Source organism: Achroia grisella, unplaced genomic scaffold (genome assembly GCF_030625045.1).
Source record: "Achroia grisella isolate CSIRO2021 unplaced genomic scaffold, CSIRO_AGI_Agris_v1 utg413, whole genome shotgun sequence".
NCBI lineage: Eukaryota > Metazoa > Arthropoda > Insecta > Lepidoptera > Pyralidae > Achroia > Achroia grisella.
Window position 1 is genome coordinate 2,655,618 of NW_026712846.1, and position 24,282 is coordinate 2,679,899.

Here is a 24,282-nt window from a genome sequence, read left to right on the forward strand (position 1 = left end):
AAGCACTTTAACTGCTTAATTTTCTGTCTTCTAATTGTACTAACTTTTTGATTTATTAATTTGTATTTATTTGTCTAATTATTTTTTCTGTATCTACGTACACATGAAAATAAAAACGACGTAAAAAACTTATGAAATAAATTTATTTAAAAATTAGATATAATGACTGATAATGTGCAAATTTTATTTATTAATTTCATTTAAAATTACAGATACATACATTATCAAAAAAAATTTAATAAAGAACCGTTTTTATTATGGACACGTACAAAATACAACCGTTTTTATCATTGTAATAAATCAATAAATGTGCAAATGAAATCTGAATTATATCCAAAATTTAAATATGTATAAATAAATGAATAAAAGTATAATATCAATTATATACATAGTTGTAAGTTTGCTTACAATTACAATTGTAAGTTTGTTTCTACGCACGATTGACGATAAAAAAGTATCCTGTCAAAAGTCTATTTTATTATAAAAATACATTCAAATGTAACCATATATCAAACTAACATATAGTGTATCTAAACATTAAATGAAACGAATCGTTAATTATTTTTACATCAAAAACATGAACATATATTATATTAACAGTGTTATTGAGATTTATTCATCCATACACTATTGATTTGTAGCACTATAATATATGTACCCATAATATGTACTATTTGCTAAACATCATCATCATTTCAGCCATATATTATTTGACAATCTGTATAACAAAGGTATATACTATAAATGAAACCTTAAAACAAAAAGTATTCTCTTGTATATCTCTCTAAACTTGTTAGCCGAAGTCTCGTCATCAAATTTGAAGACATTTCTGCAGAGTAACGTGGCAGAATCGTACCGAGATCAATATCGCTTCGAATAAGTATCATTTAACGTATATTGCCTTTTTTATAGCATTATCAAAATTTATTTTACCCATTATAGTTTATTAACATATATATTTACAAATGCATTTATGTTTATATATATATATGTATTGTAATATCTGTATTATTTCTCTCCAATACATATATTTGTAGTCCAAGATGACCTTTCCCATACTGTGGGCGATCAACTTAAAGTTTGAATTAACAATAACTGTTCAACTTTGTTTCGATTGAATCGTGTTTAAAATCCTGCTTATCCATTGAAGATGTGTAATATTTGAAATGCTCACCCGTGTTAGATCATCGATTGCTATCGGTTGAAGTTGGATTTACCCAGTCTGACAAGTTGTCTGTTTTATAAATACATATACGAATATATGCTCGTCTACAGAATTGAGAGTAGTATTCTTAATTAATACAACCTTGATAATTATATAAATTACAGTATACATTAAAGAAATAACAGAATAATTCAAATAATCTATTTCTTCCTACAGGGTTAGCTATGAAGGGTATAAAATACGCCGACCTCGATAGAATACTGTTCAAACTGAATTATATTTACCAAGAATTTACAGAATGGAAATTTGAAAATTTATGAACTTTCATATTACATTGATCACGTGACCGCACAGTTTGTAATGTCTGGAAAATTACTTTCAATTTTGTAATTTAGTTCTTTGGAACACTGTGTTTCATGCTATACTAGATGCAAACTATTGTACCCTTTACATGTAGCCCTGTACGTGATATTCTATTCCAGTATAACTATAATTGAATATCTACTCAAAGACCTTTTCGTCTGTTGTTTGAACTTTACGACAAATAATCATGATTATTGTATGACCGAGGTCGTAAAGAGGCAAGAAAATTACATGGCTCATCATTATACAACGAATAAACTATACTTGTAAACAATTTTAAGTAGATAAATACATCTTTATTACGAAAATAAGTATCTTTAAAATTGGCTCTACGTAACCCATTGCAAAAAAGGTCATTCGTCTTCGTCTCTATTATATGTATTCTAAAATGAAGTAATAATTCTCCAAAGACTTTACTTATACGTAAAAATATGCAAATCACGGATTTTTACCATGTTTTATTTATTTTTATGGAGTTCCCAAACTTTATTTACTAACTACCCGCTGCTCTTCAGTTTGCCCGTGATCATGGCGGTTGTACCACTGCCAAAATATCGGGAAATTAATAGAAATAAATAAAATGTGGTAAAATTCTGTATATTTCCTAATTTTACGTATAAACGAAATTATATAAATGTTAATTGTAGAGAATGTTATGGTTTAATGAATTTTACATTTTATTATGTACGAATTCGAAACAATATTGGTAAATGACAACAGAAAATATAAGTTCATGTTCATTTTCGTAAATTAGTTATATAATGAAAGGTGCAAAATAATATAAATTTAAAGATAAACTAGTATAAATATCATTACTATAGACTAAAAAAGCAGATCATTTTCTCTTAAATATATTTTCGGTATTATAATAATATTTACCTAAAATTGTATTGGTATAGGAATACTGTCCTAGTATACATACTTAATAGTTATATTTTAACTATTAATTATATACGCTTTATATTTTTATACAATAAATTAATAGACACATAAATAAACTTAAATACAAGCAAACATTTTACTACTTATTTATGTAATAAAGGATAAAACATAATTAGTGGTGCCTAAAATATTGAGAACTTTGTTATTACAATTATTTATATTAGGCATTTACGTACTATTTACTATATCTGTAATAGGTAACTGTCATCTTAATAATCTCTTACAATTCTTGTAATAACACACAAGTTGCATTCATTGATAACACAAGAGCGAGGCATCAACATATTAATTGAATACAAATAAATTAAACTGCGGCAGTTTTATAAGTACTAATCACATATATACTTAATCTCAATGAGGTAAGAGCACAAGTCAACCAGTCCTCTGGCCATAGAAACTTTGGAATCTATTTATCACTCTGAGTATGACGTTGGAATCACAAGGATTGCCATAAGCTGTTGGATCAGGACATCCCTGTAGAGCGAAGCAATCATACGTCACCTGAAGTTGATGACAGCAAGATAATACTGCACCATCACATGCACTGGGTGCTTCCGAAATTGGATTTACAGTTGTCGGATTCTGAATTGGATTTATAGTGGTAGAAGCTTGAAAAGACCCAGGTGTAGTGGTAATTGGCTCATCAGCATTACCTTGACTGCTTCCGTGTTCAACTGGAGGAGCTGGTCTACTTATTGGTGTATTAGGTTGAATAGGCTCAAAAGATATAGGCCTTGCTCCGTCGTTCTCATCATAATCGTCTACTTGTTCGTTAGTAGTTGTTCCTATTTCATTAACAACTCCCCAATTTTGTCTGTTGTCTTCCATTTCTGGAAATCTAGTTTCTATGTTTGGAGAGGGAGAAGTTGTGTTTTTCTTGTTATCTGGGGTAGTTTGTGGACTTTCAGTTTGTGTTGGGCAATCGCATCCGGATTGTGGAACATAAAAAACAGGTAAATAAAATGGGAAATTATTTGAAGAGAACGATGGAAATGATGGTGCTGGCTGTCTTACAATACCACTCAGTTCTTGCAATCTTCTATGAATTTCTACAAAGGGATCTTCGTATCCAGGATTGAAAGAATTATCCTTCTTTCCATACCCTGAATTGTATGATGGGTTTATTGGTGGAAATCCATAAAAGTTGTACCATCGTTTCTCACGTTGACTTTGTTGCCCATTGGTCTCTGTTTCTGCTACATCTAATAAGGACAGTGTTTTACTATTTAGGTTTCCATCTGTTTGTTCTATATTGACTAATTCTTCTGGTTTTTTTTCTTCACTTGGTGCAGCACTGACATAGAACTGTACTGTCAGCGCGACAAGTAAAATTTGATACTTTGATGCCATCTGAAATAAAAAAGAAATTATTATAAATATTTACATATTTATATACCTTTAAGTTACACAATATTAATGGTAATAGGTACATTTAATGAATGTAACATTTGTGATGTTTTCTACCAGTTAACAACGACTGTAATAAAGGAATCAATGGATATAATATCCATAAAATGTGTTAAAATGGTTAGATGTTAACAATTTTTATATTTTTTATGTCTCTAACAAATATACCTACACAAAAATAACACCGAAGATACCGAAAAATATTTGCGCTAATAAAATAATAATGGAATTTAGAAATGCCTTTTCAATTAACAGTAACTTAAGAATCGATTCTCATTATTTAAATTAAAGTAACAGTAACTCAAAAACCTTTTTTATATATTTTTTATAACTATTGGGTCCGTTATTTTATGATATTTTTGACCGATTGTCAAGAATGGTAGGGTCTTGCCTGGTTATGTTATCTGTGCCTCTACGGAGTTTGTTGTATGAACAGGACATCTTCACAAAAGCCGAGGAGATTTAATTTATTATTTTTACAAGTGATAGGGGATTATATTTATATTGGGTCTTTTTTTTGGTAGTTAATTTTTTGTGGTATAAAAATAGATATTTACTTGTACCTACTAATTAAAATTTCCGGAAACAATAATTGTAGGTAAACTGCAAACAAAACATTAATGACCGAGGTAATTATAATTTTATGTCAGTACCAATGAAATTTTAATAAAATATGATAAATTTAAAATTTGGACTGCCGGATAATTTAAATTCAGAATGCAGGATAAGCTTGTAAATTGCGGGCAATAATTAGCATTGGCGCGTCATTTGCGTTAACTATCTGACAGGCGCTCTCGTATCAACAGCAATTACGGCTCGCCAGCATGTTGTTAATCACAATAATCGGCCATGATAGTATTATTACATCAATTATTATTTCCTGATCTATATATAGATTAGACTACAATAGCATATTATTGAACGATCGGTTATTGTATATATCGGTTATTATATTTATCTACCAATTTGATATTTCTGATCGAGTTAATTTTTCTGAGTACCCATTCTCATTCAGCTGGCCCTCAGCTTTTTTGTAAATTATTACGGAATGCATGAGAGCTACAATGGGCGTCAGAGGATATGATATTCGTGGTGCTTGCTGTTCTTGTATGGTAGGCATATGGACAACATTTACTACATTCAATTAGGTGAGCCATTGTTCGCGTCAGCTTTTTTGGGATTTTAATTACAATATACAAAAAATACCATTAAAATCTTACAATACTCATTAAATCTTACACGCCATATACTAGTCCCAAAGTATTGACTTTATTCTACATAGTAATCCACTAAAGTAATTTTTTTAAACTACACGGTCTGTCGCGCAAAATGATTTCATTATGATTTTGCCAAAATTGTTGACAATGTCAATAGCATGTTCTGGGCGTAAATATATTTAGTGTTGTTACCTTTGAGCGATAATGGGGCTTCATTTTTATTGTGAGTAGCGTGCTCATAACTTCTTAACTTCGATCTCGATTCGAGGATATTTTTGTGTATATTACGCAATACCTTTATCTAATTTTGTATTGATTTTGACTATTATTACTGCTGTCGATATGGTTTAAATACCTACAACTTATGTAGTAATTGTTATCCGTACTAATATTGTACATAGACAAAATTAGTGCGGTTAACAAATACATCTTAAAGATCCATCTTACTAATATTATAAATGCGAAAGTCTGTGAGTATTGAAGGATAGATATAACTTACCCTTTCACGCAAAAACTTCTGAATACTTTTAAAGACACTTTACAATAATATAACATGCATCAGAACAATACATAGGCTATAAATTCACGCGGGTGAAACCGCGGACACAGCTAGTATAATAATAATGTAAATAAAAACTAAGACAAATTGTCTTCTTTTGCCTAATATTTAGTTTTTAATGTTTTTTATCTATTTAATGTTTTTATGCATATTTTTAAATACATATGCTGCACTCCTACTTTATATATGTGTGCAAAATTTCATACTCCTCCGTCTGCGCAATTTTCATCAAAAGGAATACAAAGTTTTTGATATTAATTGTAATATGTCTAAGTATGCGACTTATTCATATGCAATATTATTTCTGGTCTATAGTAGATACGATGTAGTTGACCGTGTTAGATATTAAATTAGTCTATTAACATTAGATGAACCTGTTACCCAGATATAGAATTATAATAAATTATTTATGATTGCACTGAGCAATTAGAAACCGGTTTATTCTCGTGAATATCTTTTGTATATAATATTCGATATTATTTATTACCTATATCACAGATAATATAATATATATATGTATATTGACTGGTATTGTATTTACAATAACTAGATCGCATTTTGACGTTAATGTTAACATTCTTATTATTAATTAATATTTATTATTTTTGTTTTTAAATTACAATATTTATAGTATATATAGTATCTATAACACTATTTTTAAATAAACATATATTACCGACATTTATAAATCTAAGAAGGAAATAAAAAAGCAGAGAAATCGTGTATCGTAATTGTGTATAAAAAGGAATATTATTAGCATAATATTAAATATATACCTTGTATAATAATAAGGTACGACAAAGTCACAATTTTTGTATTTATTAATAATAATTTACTTATGTTTGAATACCGGTTGATAGGCATCGGTGTTGATATTATTATTAAATATTTGTTGTACATACTAGTTATATAATTACAATATGGGAAATCCAGTCGATGTTTTATTATTGATATTACCAATTATAACACTTGAGTTACATGTGTTAGCTGCCTACGTTCATTAAGCCGGATATAGGTATTTACTTCACAATTTGTTGTCTAAAAAATTCTAGTCCCAACCATTATAAATTAAAAAAGGCTTTAATACATATATGTCTCCAAGAAACCATATTCTTTTTTATATTGCGCGACTGTTCCGAAAGAATTTCGATGATATTTAAATGATTTATATTTTATTATCACTTATAAGTACTGAATACTTTTTTTATGTAATTTCCATAGAAATATAAAGAGGTTTGTCATTAATGACAGATTTATCACAGCAAAACCAAAACTGCCATTCCTAAAACAAGATTTTATACATACCTTTGTTTCAAGAAAACATGTATTTTCATATTTATTGTAATCGAGCTAAAGTTTGATAAATTGCAAGGCATATTCACATAGTAACAGCCTATTTTTAAAGTACCTATTCCTATATATATCTATATACATTCCCGTGCCAAACTGAGGCGTACCAGCACCAGATATAACCGCGCCTTTGTGCACGTGAATTACGATATAAATAGCCGGTGTTATTCTAGGGTACGATCCATCTGTGTGCAAAATGTCATTCAAAATCATTCAACTGTTTAAGCATGATTGATTAACAAACATTCAAATACCAATTAATTTAGGTGCCACAAATAACTAAGCGACAGGAGTATGGTCAATAAAACATCGCAAGACCTACTATATTGTAAATTGTTTACAATATTATAAACATGATAATTTGTAAAAACTCATTGTAATACTATTTGTAAAAGCTCGTTAGACAATACTCACTCCAAATATGCTGATATTTTTAAATGAAGCCTTTAGTACTCCAGATATATACACTGAAAAATTCTAGTGGGGACTTAAGTTCTCAAATATGACTTTGAACCTTATATCTAAGTACATACATGTTACATGACTGCATCACGCGGATTTCGCAATTGAGAATTGAGATGAAAATATTGCCTATGAAATGCATTTTTGTATAAGTCACACCATCATATTTTTTACATTAATCATTTCTTTATTTATATCTAATTTCCTTCCTAAGATAAACAGTTTTATTAGCAGTAATTATAAGGGTTGTCAATAAACAATAACATTAGTCGCTTAAAATCTCGTACTTACATCATTGTTTCCGTCATTCTCCTGTGTTAATTATTCAATAATTATTGCTTTTAATTAGCCAGCAGATCATGAATACCGTGAACACGCCGCTTCATTTTCGATATAGAGTGTACGAGTTAAATGTCAAATTTACCTAATCATGACCAAAACGTACTTGAATTGTAAAGTTCAAAGGCTTTATTGTACACGGGCGCTAATGTTTGCAGATTTCATCAGTGTACGTGGACAATGTTTTATATGAATATGCAATGGAGGTGTTATTTACGAAATTGGTTACAATTCTAAGAGAATAATTGTTTCTTTTGTTGAAATGTGGTCATCATTGGTAATCTATCTATGTAAGGGAGGATTTATTATATATGAGGTTGATGGAACTATATATATTTAAATAGATCTTTATAAGGTGTATTATATTACTGCATTTGCATTTGAATTATATTCACAATAACGTTAAAATTCAGCTATATTAATTGCACATTAAAATGATGAGAAAAATTCAGTAATACATTATTATCACATGAACTCAAAAATATAACGATAATTTAGTATAAAAATATCAAATAAACCAGATTGAATAAAACAAAATCAATATCGGCTGATTGAATTGAGTAGACAGGCGCCTATGTTATATGTTGAATTCAATCAACCGAAGCTGCTATCAAACTACTATAGTTCAGTTTTGAGTTACCAGATCAAATACCGAAATTTACTCACAATATTTCTTTTTACAGTTTAGCAAATATTCTGACATTTATGACTGTCGTATTCATATTTATAATAAATTTGCAACAGACTTATATATGTGCATTATAGATATTGAAGAAAGTAATACGGGATTTTTTTTAGAGTATCAGAAGCTGAGACAGCGAGTATATTAGAATTTTAATCTGTGTGTTCGTACACGTGGAAAAACTACTGTATCGAATTGAATGCAGTTTTCAACGATGTATTACTAGAGATTTAATTTTAAATATAGGAAATTATATTATATTTAAAAACTGTATAAATATAAATTATAAACTATATTTTTGTTGGTTGCTTGTATGCCAATAAATTCTTTGATACATAATAATATTATTTTATAAATATAAAAGACAATTTATACCTCTCGACGCCTTATTTAATGATTACTTATTAGTATACACCTAGAGTTTATCATATAGAAAGATGTTGACCACCGTTATATTACGGTCAATCATTGTGGTCCGTCCGTGGGTACAAAGTTACAGATAATAACGAGTAGCAGGTTTAATATCTACTGAATTGTACAAAGCAGACTAGTTAAACAAATTACCTAATAATATAAATCATTTTATAAACCATTCATTATTCAATTTCTTGTTAACAGGGTGATTAATGAATTTTATGAATATTTTTAATATGTTGTTTATTGACATAATAAAAAATAATCATAAATATTAATTAATCATCCTGGTAATAAGAATTTTTATTGTACCATTATTTAATTTAAATTAAAGTCTAAATTCTTGTAAATTAATATTTTCCTTGTTTTTCCGTCATATGAACAGAATGTGTGAGGAACATGTCTGACGTCTGGTAACCCTAAAAATCCGGGTGCCACCTTGAAATATTTTAACGATTTATGTTTATATCCAGCATAATTAATTACATTGATAGAGCTGACGTAACGGAGGTAACTCGTTTTTCAATCTGTTAATAAGAATAATATTAATATTCAGGATACTCAATCCTGGCGGCTTCAACCTTCAATCACCTTAATTAAGTAAGTTGTGATTATTTTGTAATTTCTGTCTTTTAAATTTGCATGTAACTTTGGGCACATGTACCCAGCTAAACTATTGTTGATCGTTATATAAAATATACATTTGGCAATGTTATTTTAATGTATAATTTTTGAACTAAGAACGCACTAAAATTAAAATAAAATATTTCCAATATGCCTAGTTCTTAAAGAAAATGGTGCAAAATAAAAAATTCTTTGTATGATATCACCATCAGGTTAATAAAAAAATACTTAAGTTTTATTTTACTCATCTTCGTGACGAAACTATTGCCTTCATTATAATGTACATAGGCTGATTGCGAATATTTTTCACTTCTATTTACGCCGTCCAAGGTAGCTAAAGCTATTTTAGTAATAATAAATAATAGTGACTTAGGTAATTGAATATTACCTTGATCTAAGGAAATCTAATTTTTGTATATAGCCTTAAAACATGCATAGAAATCTGTTATTTCCGTATACGATTTGAATTAAAATCTAATGCAAACATTTTAACTGATCTATAGCTACAATAAATGTAAATAGTTCAAATGCATTCATATAGAATTTACTAGTACATACTAGCTATGACTTACCTACTAAATATTATGATGCCGCAAATCGTTAAAATTAAGAATAGGTACCCAAAATAAGATGTATTATTCAATAGACTGGTAAAACATAAAACTTGTCAAAAAGTTTTCCATGTGCAAGTTTTTTTATGTAATTAATTACGACATATATGTAGAATATCAATGGATATTTCCCCTGGATAAAAATGTATTTATTATACAAATAATGTAATGTAGGTTATTATTCTACAAACAACGCAATTATAATCCTAACAAACCCAACTACCATCACAGGGCCATCACAAGAGCAAACTCCGTGTTATAAAGTCATAGTAGAGTAGAAAATTATTTATTTAAAATTTCATCTTTTGAATAGTCATACTTATTGTTTTAATCTATCACTTATTAGAAAAGCTGTCTCATCACAAGAAGATTGTGTATGAAACCTACTTGTTGCTTTTTTAAACATTTAGAGACTTTATATTTTTAAGTTAAAACATATTTTTTATTCATATATTCGAAATCTGGTCAAAATTTACACAGGTATTACTTTATTATAGACTACTTCATTACTATAGATTAATTATGAATGAACATAGAACCTCAGCCATTTACAGAAATAGAATATGTTATGATGACGTCAAGATTTTTTAGACTTTCTTGAGGGTTGCCTCTTCTAGGGTAGAATGTCTAAAAAATCTGTGATCCCTGAATATAACTACTTTAATGAACACCATCTCCAATATTCTCTAGTAGTAGTAAACGTAGTAAGATGCCTATAACTGCCTAATGCAATAGACTCAGTTGTTAATAATCTCAAGACAAAACAGCAAAACATTTTCACATTTCACTACAATCGTTTATGGGAAAGAAATAATTAAGTTATGAATTGTTGACGCATTGGGATAATTAATTCGCTTATCGACGGAACAATAAAAGAATGGTACAGTACAATCACATTGTTGCCGTATTGACAAATGGTTATGCAATAAATTTTGTCATTCTCTATCAATTCTCACAGTCGCCCAAGTTTTAATTTATTCCGCGAAAAACCAATATTATTTAATTCTTCCTTAATATTCGTATTATTTAATGCCAATGCATTAAATGTAAAATCATCATTAAATGTAAATCATTCAGAAATATAAAAATTGTAATATAAACAAATGTGTGTGTAATATTTACTTTTACAATCAATATTTTTGGTGTAAATGCGATGATAGATTGAAATAGAAAATAACTTTAACATACTCGTAGATAAAACAATAGACATGTTTACATGTGAACGTATTACGAAAAAAAAACGATTTGCCTTAATATTAATACTATATATTTTAAATCAAGGCGATTTAAAATTTATAGTATGTATAGAAAGTACACCTGCTGTACCTATATATTAAACATATTAATAATACCTAACACTGGACAATCCTCACAGCGCCATCCCGTCCCAAGCTTAACATAGCTCGTTAGGTTTAGTTAAACATCAATAACCTTTGTATTAACACATCTTGACCTTATAGGATGTCAGACTGTCAATCGCATTGTACTGTAGGGGAAGTATTTTCAGGTGTTTCCTTAGATTGTACTCATTTACACATTAACAACGACGAATAAGGAAACAAATAACGTGAATAATAAATAAAAAGTGTTATTCAATGTTATCCAACCGAGATAAAATGGATAAGGAACATTTCAATTTCAAGGATAAAATTTTAACATTAACGATATTTATTAATTTATTAGATTTCTTAATAACAATATCGATACTATTATTCCATGTAAATAAATTTGTCATCTCGATTTATCATATTACATAACAAAGAAGCATGCAACATTGTACCTTTATATTGTGTATAATCTGATACAATCAATATTCACAATTAATGTAGGATCTATTGTATTTAAATGAAATAATATCTATAGTAGATACAATGATAAATGAATATTAAATTTAAAGAGCGCAACTGACTAAAAAAATAACAGAAACAAATGTACCAGTTGTTTTTCTTGGCAGTTCTTCAGAAGTAGCTACCCTAACTGGACGATAGGGATAGTGATAAAAAATAAGAGGTCCTTTGTGAATAAACGATTTTGAGTTTAATATTGACGTCAATTACTTTTTATTTGTAGTACATTATTGTACGATAAAATTTGTATAAAAGGAAACAAAGAACTTGTTTTTATTGTAATTACGTGTGTGAATGTAGTGAGATTTATTATATTTTATTATTACTGTTACTAGCTTTCCTTTGGCCTTACATAAGAGGAGTCTCTCTCTCTCTTTGGCAAGTTGAAAAAGTCTATAAGCGATTATAGAACCATGTTAATTCAATGTACATATATTACGGATTAATTAACAAATATAAATATAGGTATGCAACTAAATAAATAAAGGACAGCCGGACAAATGTATATGAGAACGTCCTTTGTTGAAGAGAAAGAAATTGTTACTAAAATACTAGTTGCTAGCCTACGACTATGTCCGTGATGTATTAAGGGACTGGTATAGAAAGTAACTTGCGTCCTACTCCATGACAAATAGTACGTGAATATACGATTTCACAATGACTTTGAGGCCAAGAGGCAACAAACAAATGATCTCTCATTTTATATAAATAATTGCTACGTTTAGTAAACTTGAAAGTTGGCTACCACTGAAAAGGATTTATTAGAATTCCGCCCAAGGGATTTAAAACTGAGATACCGAAAATTGAAATATCGAAAATAATACTTTACACTCTCCCGTAGGTATAACCTTAAATGAACCTCATGAAATTTTCTGAGCTTGTAATTTAAAGCAAAGTACTTTTTTTGCTTTATAGCCACATATGCTTATACATTAAATTCATACACTATTTATTTTAAAACACAGCAACTTTGATTTAAATTAATACTAATCATTTAAACTAATTAAAATATAACAAAAATTATATGTTTTTTAGAAAATGCACTAATTTTGTATGTTTTACTTAAATTCACTAAAATTGAAGGTTTCAGGAAGACTTGTTTTTTATTACAAAAAATTTGAGCGCATTTGAATGCAATCTCACCTGATGCTACGACGCACAAGATCAAATAATGCCTATTCACTCATGACTTGACCAATATTGTAAGAGGCAGAAAATACTTACCATCAGGTGGGCCGTAAGTAATTGCCCTTGATGTGTAATAAAATTCTGGGGTATTACGGAAAACGGGTTAATAAATACAAGTAATTATAATAATAGTCAAATAACACCACGTGTGTCAGTGTGTCAGCAAAACTACTTCAAGAAATAATAACGTTACAATGTTAGGAAAATTGTTGATCTTAGGATTTCCTCATAGTTTTGTCCTTGAAAAGATTTATTCTGTTTAGTTTTTCTGCGTAGGACAACAATTAGATGTCAAAGAAATAAAATGTATGGCTACATAGGTATAATTTGTTAATAAAAACACAGTCAATGGCCAGGTTTATACGCGCCATCATTATTCAGTATGCGAATCCTTGGATGTTTACTGTCACGTTTTTGGCATTAGTGTTTATAAAAACGTTCCATTAGTGTTTTATAAAAGGGCACTTAAGTATTTTTTTACTGTCTCTCCAAAATAAAAATTATTATTATTAATCACAACTATTGTGACTAATTAGTAAATTACATAGTATTAAAATATATAGACAATAAAATTTGTTTTATATTTAACATTAGACGCAGTGGGAAATTTCTTTATTCTTTATTCTTTATTGTACACACACACACATAATAGAAAAAATTATACAGAATAAATGTTTATAAAAAGAGATTTCCAGCAAACCTAGAAAATGTTATAGGATCGTGTATTAAATAGAATAGTCATACATACGTGTACGAAAAGAGGAGATATTAAAATATTGTTTTAATGATATTAACTATAAGTATAAATAGACATACATAAATATATAAATATATAGACATACATAAATGGTACATAAATAAATTATCATAAGTTAAAATGTAAATTATAATATATACCTAAATATTTAAATATAAAAATACGTCAGCATTGTGAATGATAATACGCTTTTAATCGGCATTTGAATATTTCAATACTAGAACTGGCACGTATTTCGTGAGGTAAAGAGTTCCACAATCGAATAATATGTATATATATTTGGCCTACTTTATCAAATTTGGTTTTATTTAAGTTCGTATTTATATGATACAGCCACACGGGCCGGAATTATAGATTTATGATAATTAATTTGAAGTCATTATTTTTTTTCTTTTTTTGAGATACCTGCCTCATCGGCCCGGTTTATAGATTTATGTTAATATGGTATAATATTTTATTAAAAATAGTTTTTAGTAATATACCATTTTTAATGTCTAAAAAGGTAATTCTAATTATAGTATAGTATTCAAAACGTCTTTCATTGGACAATTATAGGTAAATATTTTTGTTACTGTTCACATGGCTGTGAACATAGTAGAATGATATCATATAAAAATATTATCTTGTCGTTATGATGACTGTGTAAAAAATATATTTGTATACGGCCTAGAAATAAATATATTTATCACAACACATGTTTGTTTATTAGTACAAACTGATATGTAGTTTACCTTTTCATGATATTAGGAATGTATATTCATCCGACAAAATCAAAACGATGGCACTCTCACTTCAAACACGTATAAATTAGACAATGCACATATTTATTTACGCGAGCAACATTGTTTATGTTAAGGAACGATTCGACAAAGCTATCGCTCGATAGGATGATTACGAACTGAGTGCGCCGGCGCAGCCCGCTTCGTTTATACCGCAGCAAAATCTCTACAGAATAGATGCTACCTCCACCAGCAGAATAACTAACGAATGTAACATCACACCTAACCGTTATCTTTTAGGGTTGCCAATTATTAATATAAGTTTTGCTTATTCTAATTATTTTTCTTTTACAAGAAGTCTGAAATCTACTCTGGAAAATATTTCTGCTATAATAATATTGGATTGCACCTTTAAAAAGTTTTTTAGATTATTGAATTATCTACTAGCAACATAGTATAGTATAACATAACATAGTATAGAGTTTTTTATTTCATGCTTAGTGACAGAATTCAGTGACATTGTTGTTGATATTTAGTTTCGTTTTGATTAAGTTTCAATAAAACAGGACAAAAATGACTTCAATTAAAATGTATATTGAGATTGGATCTTCTGATATCCTATTTAATTTTAAGATATTCGTAGTTGTTGATTTGATTGTTTTCTAAGCAGAATACAGTTGTCAAGAGATTGCCGAAAAGAGGTTTCAGAATACAATTAGTAGTAAGTAGTTGTTTTTATTACACTGTGTAACTGTTTATTGTTTTAAAAATTGATCATGTCATACTTCCCCTTTGAATCCAATAATTGGTAATTAAATCACTTTTGTTTGAAGTTTTTAAGTAGAAATATACTAAATCGACATTTTGTAATATAATGCGTCATTGATGTTAAATATTATATTGCAGATTTATTTACCTGTACTTGAAGGAACGTCTTGCCAAGCCACCCGTTCGAATCCTATTATCCTTCATTCCAATGAGAATTTCCAAATACCTTTCCTACCTATTACCTACAATATCCTGTAGGATTACAGTTATTTTTCCCAGTGGCTTGAGTTCTGCGCTGATATCTAGGTACTTACTGTAATTAAATTCAACTTTTTATATAATGCTTAGTAGACGGAGCTTTGTCTGATATCATTGTGTAAAATAGTTAGCAAGATCCTACGTCACTGATAAACTTAAAAACCTTACTGTAATTGAAATTTTCATTCGAATCGTCTGAGTCACTTTCAAGACACCAATTTCTATATTTATAAACATATACAAGAGTTATTATCTTATTATTTGTTTACTGCTAATAGAGACGACTCATACCGTCATCTTATCTATTTCTGTAGTTTATTCTCGTCTGATTAAGTTTGTCAGCGCAACTACTGAAGCAAAGGTCAGTCAGTATATTAGATACATATACTAATCCTTTAATCCTCGGGAGCGGTTATGTGTGAGGATTGCATTTGGAAGCACAGATTAAATAAAAGTAATTAGAGGTGTCTATTGGTATATTCATAACATAGATCTGTCTACCTATTAGCCACTGTTAACAATAACAATGTGGTTCATCAGCATTTATACTTATAAAAATGAAAAAAAATTGTTTATTTCTTTAAAAACAATTGGATTACAAATAACACAGTGTTGGGATAAGCTAGTTAGCATAGCAAAACATGTATTAGGCGCATGCCGCTCTTCTTACTTTTACTTACTTATTAGAAGTTAGATATAAAAAAATTCAAGCGGCATATTTGTATTAATATCCAACATATGTATACTAATACAACACATGGAGTTTGATATATATATATATAAATGTAAAAAAGTCAGTTAACAGAATAAAACAATAAAAAAAAATCTGCCAATGAAACTTGAAACGTAATATTTACGAGGTGCATAACCATTTTTACCGTTACGCCATATGTAGGTCATAGTCATTTTCTTTTAAGAATGTGTAAGACATAAGATGCAAAGCAGTTACATAATATAATATTATCGCTTGAACAATGATAAGAATCATCTATTATTCGACTTTATTAATTGAAACCATTAGGAAGAGCCGGTACAAGGATAACAGCCTCGAGACTTGTTTTCCTGGATACTCTATTAGCACCTGCGTTAAACATATATGTATACTTTTCTACATGTAAGATTATTTTGAATGTATTAACGTAACCTGCTTTACCTTTGAACTTTAATTGTTTTGCTTACAAATTTCTTAACACAATTTAAAACTTTGGCAGGATAAAGAAATACTTTGCTTTCCAGCATAAAAGATGCTCCTTGAAAAGTCTTGTTTATTGCTTAGTATAAAAGCATTAAGTAAGAAAAGCTTTCCATATATAAAGCTCTTTAGCTTTATATGCTTAATGTTTGTTTTTCTTATGTATTTAATGTACCTTTTTATGTAATTGGAATGGCTAAATAAGCTAATTTCACGTTATTTTTTTGTACTAAATTATATAGCTATAGGTGGCAACCCTACTTATGTACGAATATACTATTCAAACTTGGTCTATTCACATTTTAAAGCTATCAAATATGTTTTTGTTTCTTTTAAACAGTATATTATGTACATCTATAAGGCAATTATACATGGTTCAAAGAAGTTGGGGTACTCACAAAAGTGTCACCTCATTTTCGAATTGTAGTCGGAACTACTTTCACCTTTTCGTGAAACTGGTGACTATAGAATTTGCTCACTTTCATGTTTGCAAATTAACAATATGTATGATCAGTATTTATGTAGGAGAAGAAAATTGAATAAAATAAAATATGATTTCGGTAATCTTTTATATTACTTGCTGCTTAAAATTATTTTATTTTAGGAGCATTCCGAAGACGTTTATTAAGATATAAAATAATCTTCACTTTTATATAATGAAATTTACTTCATGTACCTAAGTATAATAATAAACAAAGTTTAATTGATCTTTAAGATAACATTATTGCTAGGTTTTTTTTACCTGCATTTATTTCCTTATATTTTTCCATCTTACGCCAAAGAAATAAAATTATTTAACATTAATCAATAAATAACTACTTAGTCGCTTGTCTTAAAAATCAGATGTAATTTGTTTCAGTGGTTTAAATTCTCCGTCTTTAGCACGAAGATTAAATAAATTATAATGATAATTTTTATTTTTCTTAAAATTATACCAAGCAAATTTTAAATCTCCGTAACTTTACCTCGCAAATACAATCACGTATACACCTAAAATATATAAATGCATACAATGTAAAAAATACAAACTATTGCATCTTGTGACTCGAATTTTTTTCTGTCTCTCCATACACAATGCAAATTATTCACATGGAACTCGCAACACAATACAACAAACGTCCATATGATTCGGTGGCAGAAGCTATTCATTTCAAAACATTGACCTCAAATGTTTTGGCCTTCTTTCGATTACACGCTGATAAACAGACATTTTATGGCTGCTGGTTTCTTATGGATTAGAATAAATATACTATTATAATCCAATTTTTATTATATACTCCATTTTAGGCTTTCGTGGTCATTGAATAATAAATTGAACTTCTATTTTGAAATTTCGACAAAACAACAAACTTATCTCTTATCGGCAATGTTGCAGCTAGTAACAGATGGAAAATTGTGATTTTTACTGTTGATACTTGTAACTTGAAAACGTTTGTCATCTAGGGCTGTTATATCGAGCCATGAACCTTTTATGTTACTGCGTACATATATGGGGCTTGTACGGATATGTATGATATGACAAAGGATAAGTGTCATTGAAAGAAAGTCATTCTGATTTTAAATTATAGAATAAAAGTACAACAATAGTAATGTATGTAGAAAATAAAACTTTTTAATGTTAAAAATTAATTATCAACTAATTAAAAGAAGAAAGGATAATTAAAATATTAAATATTGCACCGTTAATCTTCCTAAAATTAATAATAATACTAATACACCTGGACAATTCACACAACGATATACTTGTCGTTGTGTGAATTGTTTATGCATAGCTTGCCTTATGGATAAAATACAATTAATATAAATGCTTAGATTTTTTTTGTAAGTACACACATTATATATATAGTACAACCCCAGATCGATACAAAATATCATACTCTTGTATACAAAATATTCAAACGATTCGAGGAATCGAACCCGCGATCATCAGAAGTGAAGCGGTGTGCTAAATTGCTAGACCAGCGAGGTCGTCAATTAATAAAAATTAATAAATTCGCTATTTTTGTTATATCCAGGAGACGATCAACTTTTGGAACACTACTTGCATTTTGCTTATCCGGCTTATAATACTCTGAGTCTGATATCTGCCTACAATAAGTCATATTATGTTAGATACTATATAATTCAATATTTTTTTACGCTATCTCCAGAAATGTAAGACGGGTTTTGAAATTTTATGTGTACTGTGTATTAGAAATGTTCTTTATCAATCCATTCCTTTATTTGTGTGCTAAGATTTATTACTATTATTCTACCTCGGAGAGCCGATGAAAATTAAAACAATGTAATTTTATTTTGATTAAAGGTAAAGGTTTTACCACTAAAAGGTGTAATGACATTACTTATAGTTTTAACAAAATATACTCTTACTTTGTAATTAAAACAATTTGTTATAACAAACAAAATATTTTAAAATTTAATTTGAATAATAATTTCAAAGAAAACATAGTTGAATTGAAGACCAACTACGTTTTGAAATTGTTTGTAGAATGTTATTTTTTTCCTACAATTTGTATTTGACAACTGCTTTCAACTATTTCTTTAGCAACTTGAAATAATAATTTTATGGAAGATAAAAGAAAATTTTATGTTCAAGTGTTAAATATTTATTTTCTTTATAGGTAAGTAACCTATACAATAAGGAGAAATCTGGAGTACCTGATACTACAAAGCTTGTGAGTATAATACGACAAATATATATTTAATTTATTTAAACCTTCATAAGTGTACGGTTTGATGCAGTCCTGACTGAGACTGAGTCAGATCCCTTCCCAAAACAAGGATTATAGTTTAAGTTTACATGTAAACTTATTAGTAAACTTAATTATTATTTTATTTCATTTAGCTTTTGTATGTGTGGGTGCATATATATATCTATATATACCATTTATATAAATATTTATATAATATTTGTCCCCAAGAAACAAAATAGTAATCAAAGTTCAAATGTTTCAAAATCCGATCCCATTTTTTAAGCGAGATCAGATCGTTAGGTTCATTAGGTAGTTATTTGAATACCTTTATGTCTTTGTGAGTTAAAGGAAAGGTGTAAATCCAAAAATCTTACGACTGTATTTTAAATGAGGTTTTTAATCTTTATAAGACTTATGGTAAATCTAAATCTAAAGAAATATGTATCTATATTTTTCTAGATAAACCCAACAAAAAGTACGGGATGTTCCTCATAACGAAAAATTGATAATATCTAGGATATTTTTCGATATAAATAGGATGATAGGATATATGTATAGGATACATTAATGAATCATGATATAAAGCTACACCCACGTACTACTACCATCCTATATATGAATAAATTGTTTTGATTATTCCAGTATTACTATGTAATAAGTAATAATTTATAAATAGTGTCAGTTTTTATTCATTAAACACGTTGATGTGTGTAGAATGCAGTTGAATGTGTTGAATTTATGAAATAATTCAATTATTATTAAGCTTATATTATTTAGTGTTCTGTCAACATCCGGCAAATATCAATAAGTCTTAATCACCACTTGAATTATCAAACCATTACAAACTTAATGTGAATGAATGAAACTATCAATTCATCGTTGAATTGCGTAATAATTCACTGATGAATGGAATAAATCACGTACAGTGTAATTAATTTCTTTCTTAATTAGTAATAGAAACACGATTGGGATAGATATATTATACTTAATTAGATATATGTATACAGTTTCTCTCTCTGATATGAAGAATATATATAATAAAAAAAATACGTGTTTAAAAAATAAACGTTGTAAAATATCTTATGATAAAATTCTCGAGTCACAATGTTAGTTACCATACTCCTCTGAGACGGCTTGACCGATTTTCATGAAATTTTAGATGCATATTCAGGTCTGAGAATCGGCTACTATTTATTTCATTATTCATTTATTCCATCATATCTCTAAGTGATAAGGGTTGTCCACCGCTAATTATTAATTTTTTGGGCAAAATTTTTTATTTATATTTTTTTTTATGTGTCATTAAAAATACATACAACCCTAAATTTTCACCCTTCTTTGCCGGGACAGCTAGTATTATAATAAAAATTTATTTTTTGATAGCCTAAAATGTCTATAAATAATTTTTAAACACAATACGTTATAACACTTTTTTAATTTATCTAGTAGTGAAGTATTATGGTCTATATATGTATATAAACAATACATACACCATACAAATGGCCTATATAGTGTCATCGGTTGCCTAAAGTACTCTTATATTATGCTATAGTAGTATACTCCTATTAGAAATTGGGGAATTACAGAGTGGTAAATATCCAACTACTACACAAAGGATACTAAAATATAGAAAACGAAGCTTATTATTTTGTAAACTAATCTATACATCTATACATATAAATAAAATTGGAGTGTCTGTTTGTAATATTGAAATAACCATTATTTATTATATGCCTCTGAATTTAAATACGGTACATACACCAAAATAACATTTTTTACAATTTTTGTCTGTCTGTTTGTTCCGGCTAATCTCTGAGATGGCTGGACCGATTTTGACGGGACTTTTTTTGGCAGGTAACTTATGTAATAAGGAATAATTTAGACTACTTTTATTTTTGAAAAATTCCACGCGGACGAAGTCATGTGTACAGCTAGTAATACATATATTTGGGAGACGACCGTGGATGGCGTTTGTAGTTTAGACAAGGGATATTCGATATTTTGAATATGTTATACTAAATATAAATATATTGCAACCGAATAAATAAAGTAATAAAATATAAAGTAATTCACTAGTAGAAATTCATGCCAGTTCTTCTTTACTGAAGTTGCTACCCGAATTGGCTGGCTGGAATTGCCATAAAAGATTATGACTTGATATATATGAGTACATATACTATGATAAGAGGCCAAAAGTCTTATATGAAGAAATATTTTAGGACTTTGACTCTCTAAGCTACGGTTCGAAAGCATCATAGAATTAGACTTGGTAAGTAAAAAGATCTCACAGAATAATAGTACCTTTGCAATAATAGTAACTCTGTAATCTACATTTCAAAAGTTAATTTGCCTAATTTAACTTTTTAAATACCATTACACAACCGGTTTCATAATAAAATTGTAACTGTACAGTAATAAAGTATCTATGTATTGTAATCATAAATCCATTAAGCAATATAAATGATGAATGAATAGTGGTAGTTTATTGTTTGTTTAATATTGTAATTATACATTACTTGCAACGAAATAAGTAAACAGTTCTATATATTTTTTTTTAATTTGTTGCTGTCATTATTTATAGGTACAATTAAGAAAATTCTTTATCTAGTTACCTATTTTTCAACAGTATTACGACGACCATGACCACATGACCAGTAACAGTTCATTCTATAAATTCATTCCTTTTTAACATTATATTATGTACTATGTAATGATAAAAATACACTTATCCAATTTTGACGGCGTAAAATATCAGTTATCCTGTAAGACTGTACCATTTAGTATTTAGCTTCTTAGAAAGAAGCTAAGCGAAGCTATAAGCGAATTATTCTCTTAAATAATCTTATTCATACAACATAGAATTTATTACATTGTAAGAAGAAACAAAAATATAATTTTTGCTCACTTATTTTGGAAATTATTACTACTAGTTTCGCATGGATATTTAAATTAATTTACATAAAATCTTATTGATTTATACACCTAAACATTTCTCAGGAATCACTCTGTTGATAGAGGGAAACCGAATGAAAATCTGTTCAGTAGTTTTTGAGATTATCGTTTTATAGACGTTGATGTTGCGATGGACTTTGCTTAGATAAAAAAACTGTTATAGAAAATAATAAAATGAAGACGGTGTAGTGACCATTAATATCTACTTTTGTGCTTGAACGAAACGTAGACAATGAAAGATTTAAACGGATTTTCCTCGCCTTTGTTTACGTTTTTACATAAATATTTATCACGACGCTCGGGATACTTTCCCGTGTTCTTGGTTGCGGGTAGATTATGATGTTGAACGTCCGTCAGGAGTTTGGAAATTATTTGCGGGGTTACCGCTACTTCTTTCATAATTTGTATCGAACAAAATGCGAAAAATTAAGTAAAAGAATGAAGTAAAACTCGATATTATCTCTTGCATCCTGTCTTTAAATGAAATAATGTCACATAACTACAATAAAAGCGTGGCGTTGATACTCTGTAAAGTAGATAGGTAAATCTTTTGGTTATAATTACACATAAAGTGCCAAAGTCACAAATGGGGCATATAGTAGTAATGTGTTAAAAATTAAATTTAAGAACAGAACAGAACAGTAATATGTATAACAAATTTCCCCGATGTACACTTTACAATATAACAATATTGTTCTTTGTGGTAACCGAGCAACCTGATCTCAATTTTGTTAGTAGTAATAATTTTTACAATATTTATTATATATGGCAGCCTCGGTGTTCTTGCGATTTACACCGCTTTACTTCTGATGGTCGCTGGTTTGATTCCTTGCACGGCGTAAATATTTCTATTCATGAGTATGTATTATTGTTTGTATCTGATATGATTGTTTATGTCTGGGTGTTTTATATGTATATTATGCATGTATTTATAAAAATAAATGCCTATACTGTTGTCTAATAGCCATAACACAAGCTTCGCTTAGCTTGAGACCAGATTACTCTGTTTGTATTGTTCAGGGTTATTATTATTATAAAAATGGATATAAAGCAATAACATAATAATTAACATATTTTTTTCTGCTATGCATTACTGTTGTTTATAGTTATTCTGCATCTATTTAAAAATACATTTATTTAGCATTCAAGACACTTCTTAAACCAATACAGATGCACAGATCCTGCTGGGACTGACGTAATTATACAACATATGTTTCACGTCATGCCTATGAAAACTATTTTGAAGCAGTTTATTATTATATTGATATTTACACGGTTAAATAAAATTTCCAGAAAACCCATTATCTTTTCAAAGTGTGAACCATTGTTAGTATAGCATACAGGTTTGTTTTATATCACAGTGGTGGCAATCAAGTATAGATACACCCGATCTGGTATTCAATGTGCTAAGAATATAGATTAATTTATATGTTGCTCAATGTTCAATGTTGCTCATGTTCAATATACATATATCTATCCAACATTATACATGATTAAACTAATGCCTCGGATAAGGATTCTTTCAGTGATTCAATGTTTTGTTACAGTATTTAAAATCAAGAAAATAGCACAACGAATACGATAAAATGTTTCAATAACTAACAATATGAATAGCATTTTTATGTTATTACTATATTTTTTTTGGTCACAATTGCAATTCATTGGACATTATTGTTTAACGTGAGATTTTTTTTAATACATTCATTTTAATTTTTCTCTTCACAACCCTTGCTTGACTGATATAAAAGCGCTTAAAATGTTAAGTTCTCAAAT

The 24,282-nt window shown here is 28.6% G+C and overlaps 2 protein-coding genes across 2 annotated transcripts in view; one reads left to right on the forward strand and one right to left on the reverse strand.

The window, feature by feature from the left end:
- The window catches only part of LOC131844815 (uncharacterized), a 164,714-nt gene that overhangs the window by 37,699 nt on the left and 102,733 nt on the right, over positions 1-24,282 (forward strand). The window lies entirely within an intron of this gene.
- LOC131844813 (uncharacterized) lies at positions 226-14,834 on the reverse strand. Its single transcript, XM_059193781.1, has 2 exons — positions 14,659-14,834; positions 226-3,820 (listed from the first exon to the last, which is right to left on the reverse strand). The coding sequence occupies exon 2, from the start codon at positions 3,818-3,820 to the stop codon at positions 2,843-2,845; it is 978 nt and encodes a 325-aa protein (XP_059049764.1). The 5' UTR covers positions 14,659-14,834; the 3' UTR covers positions 226-2,842.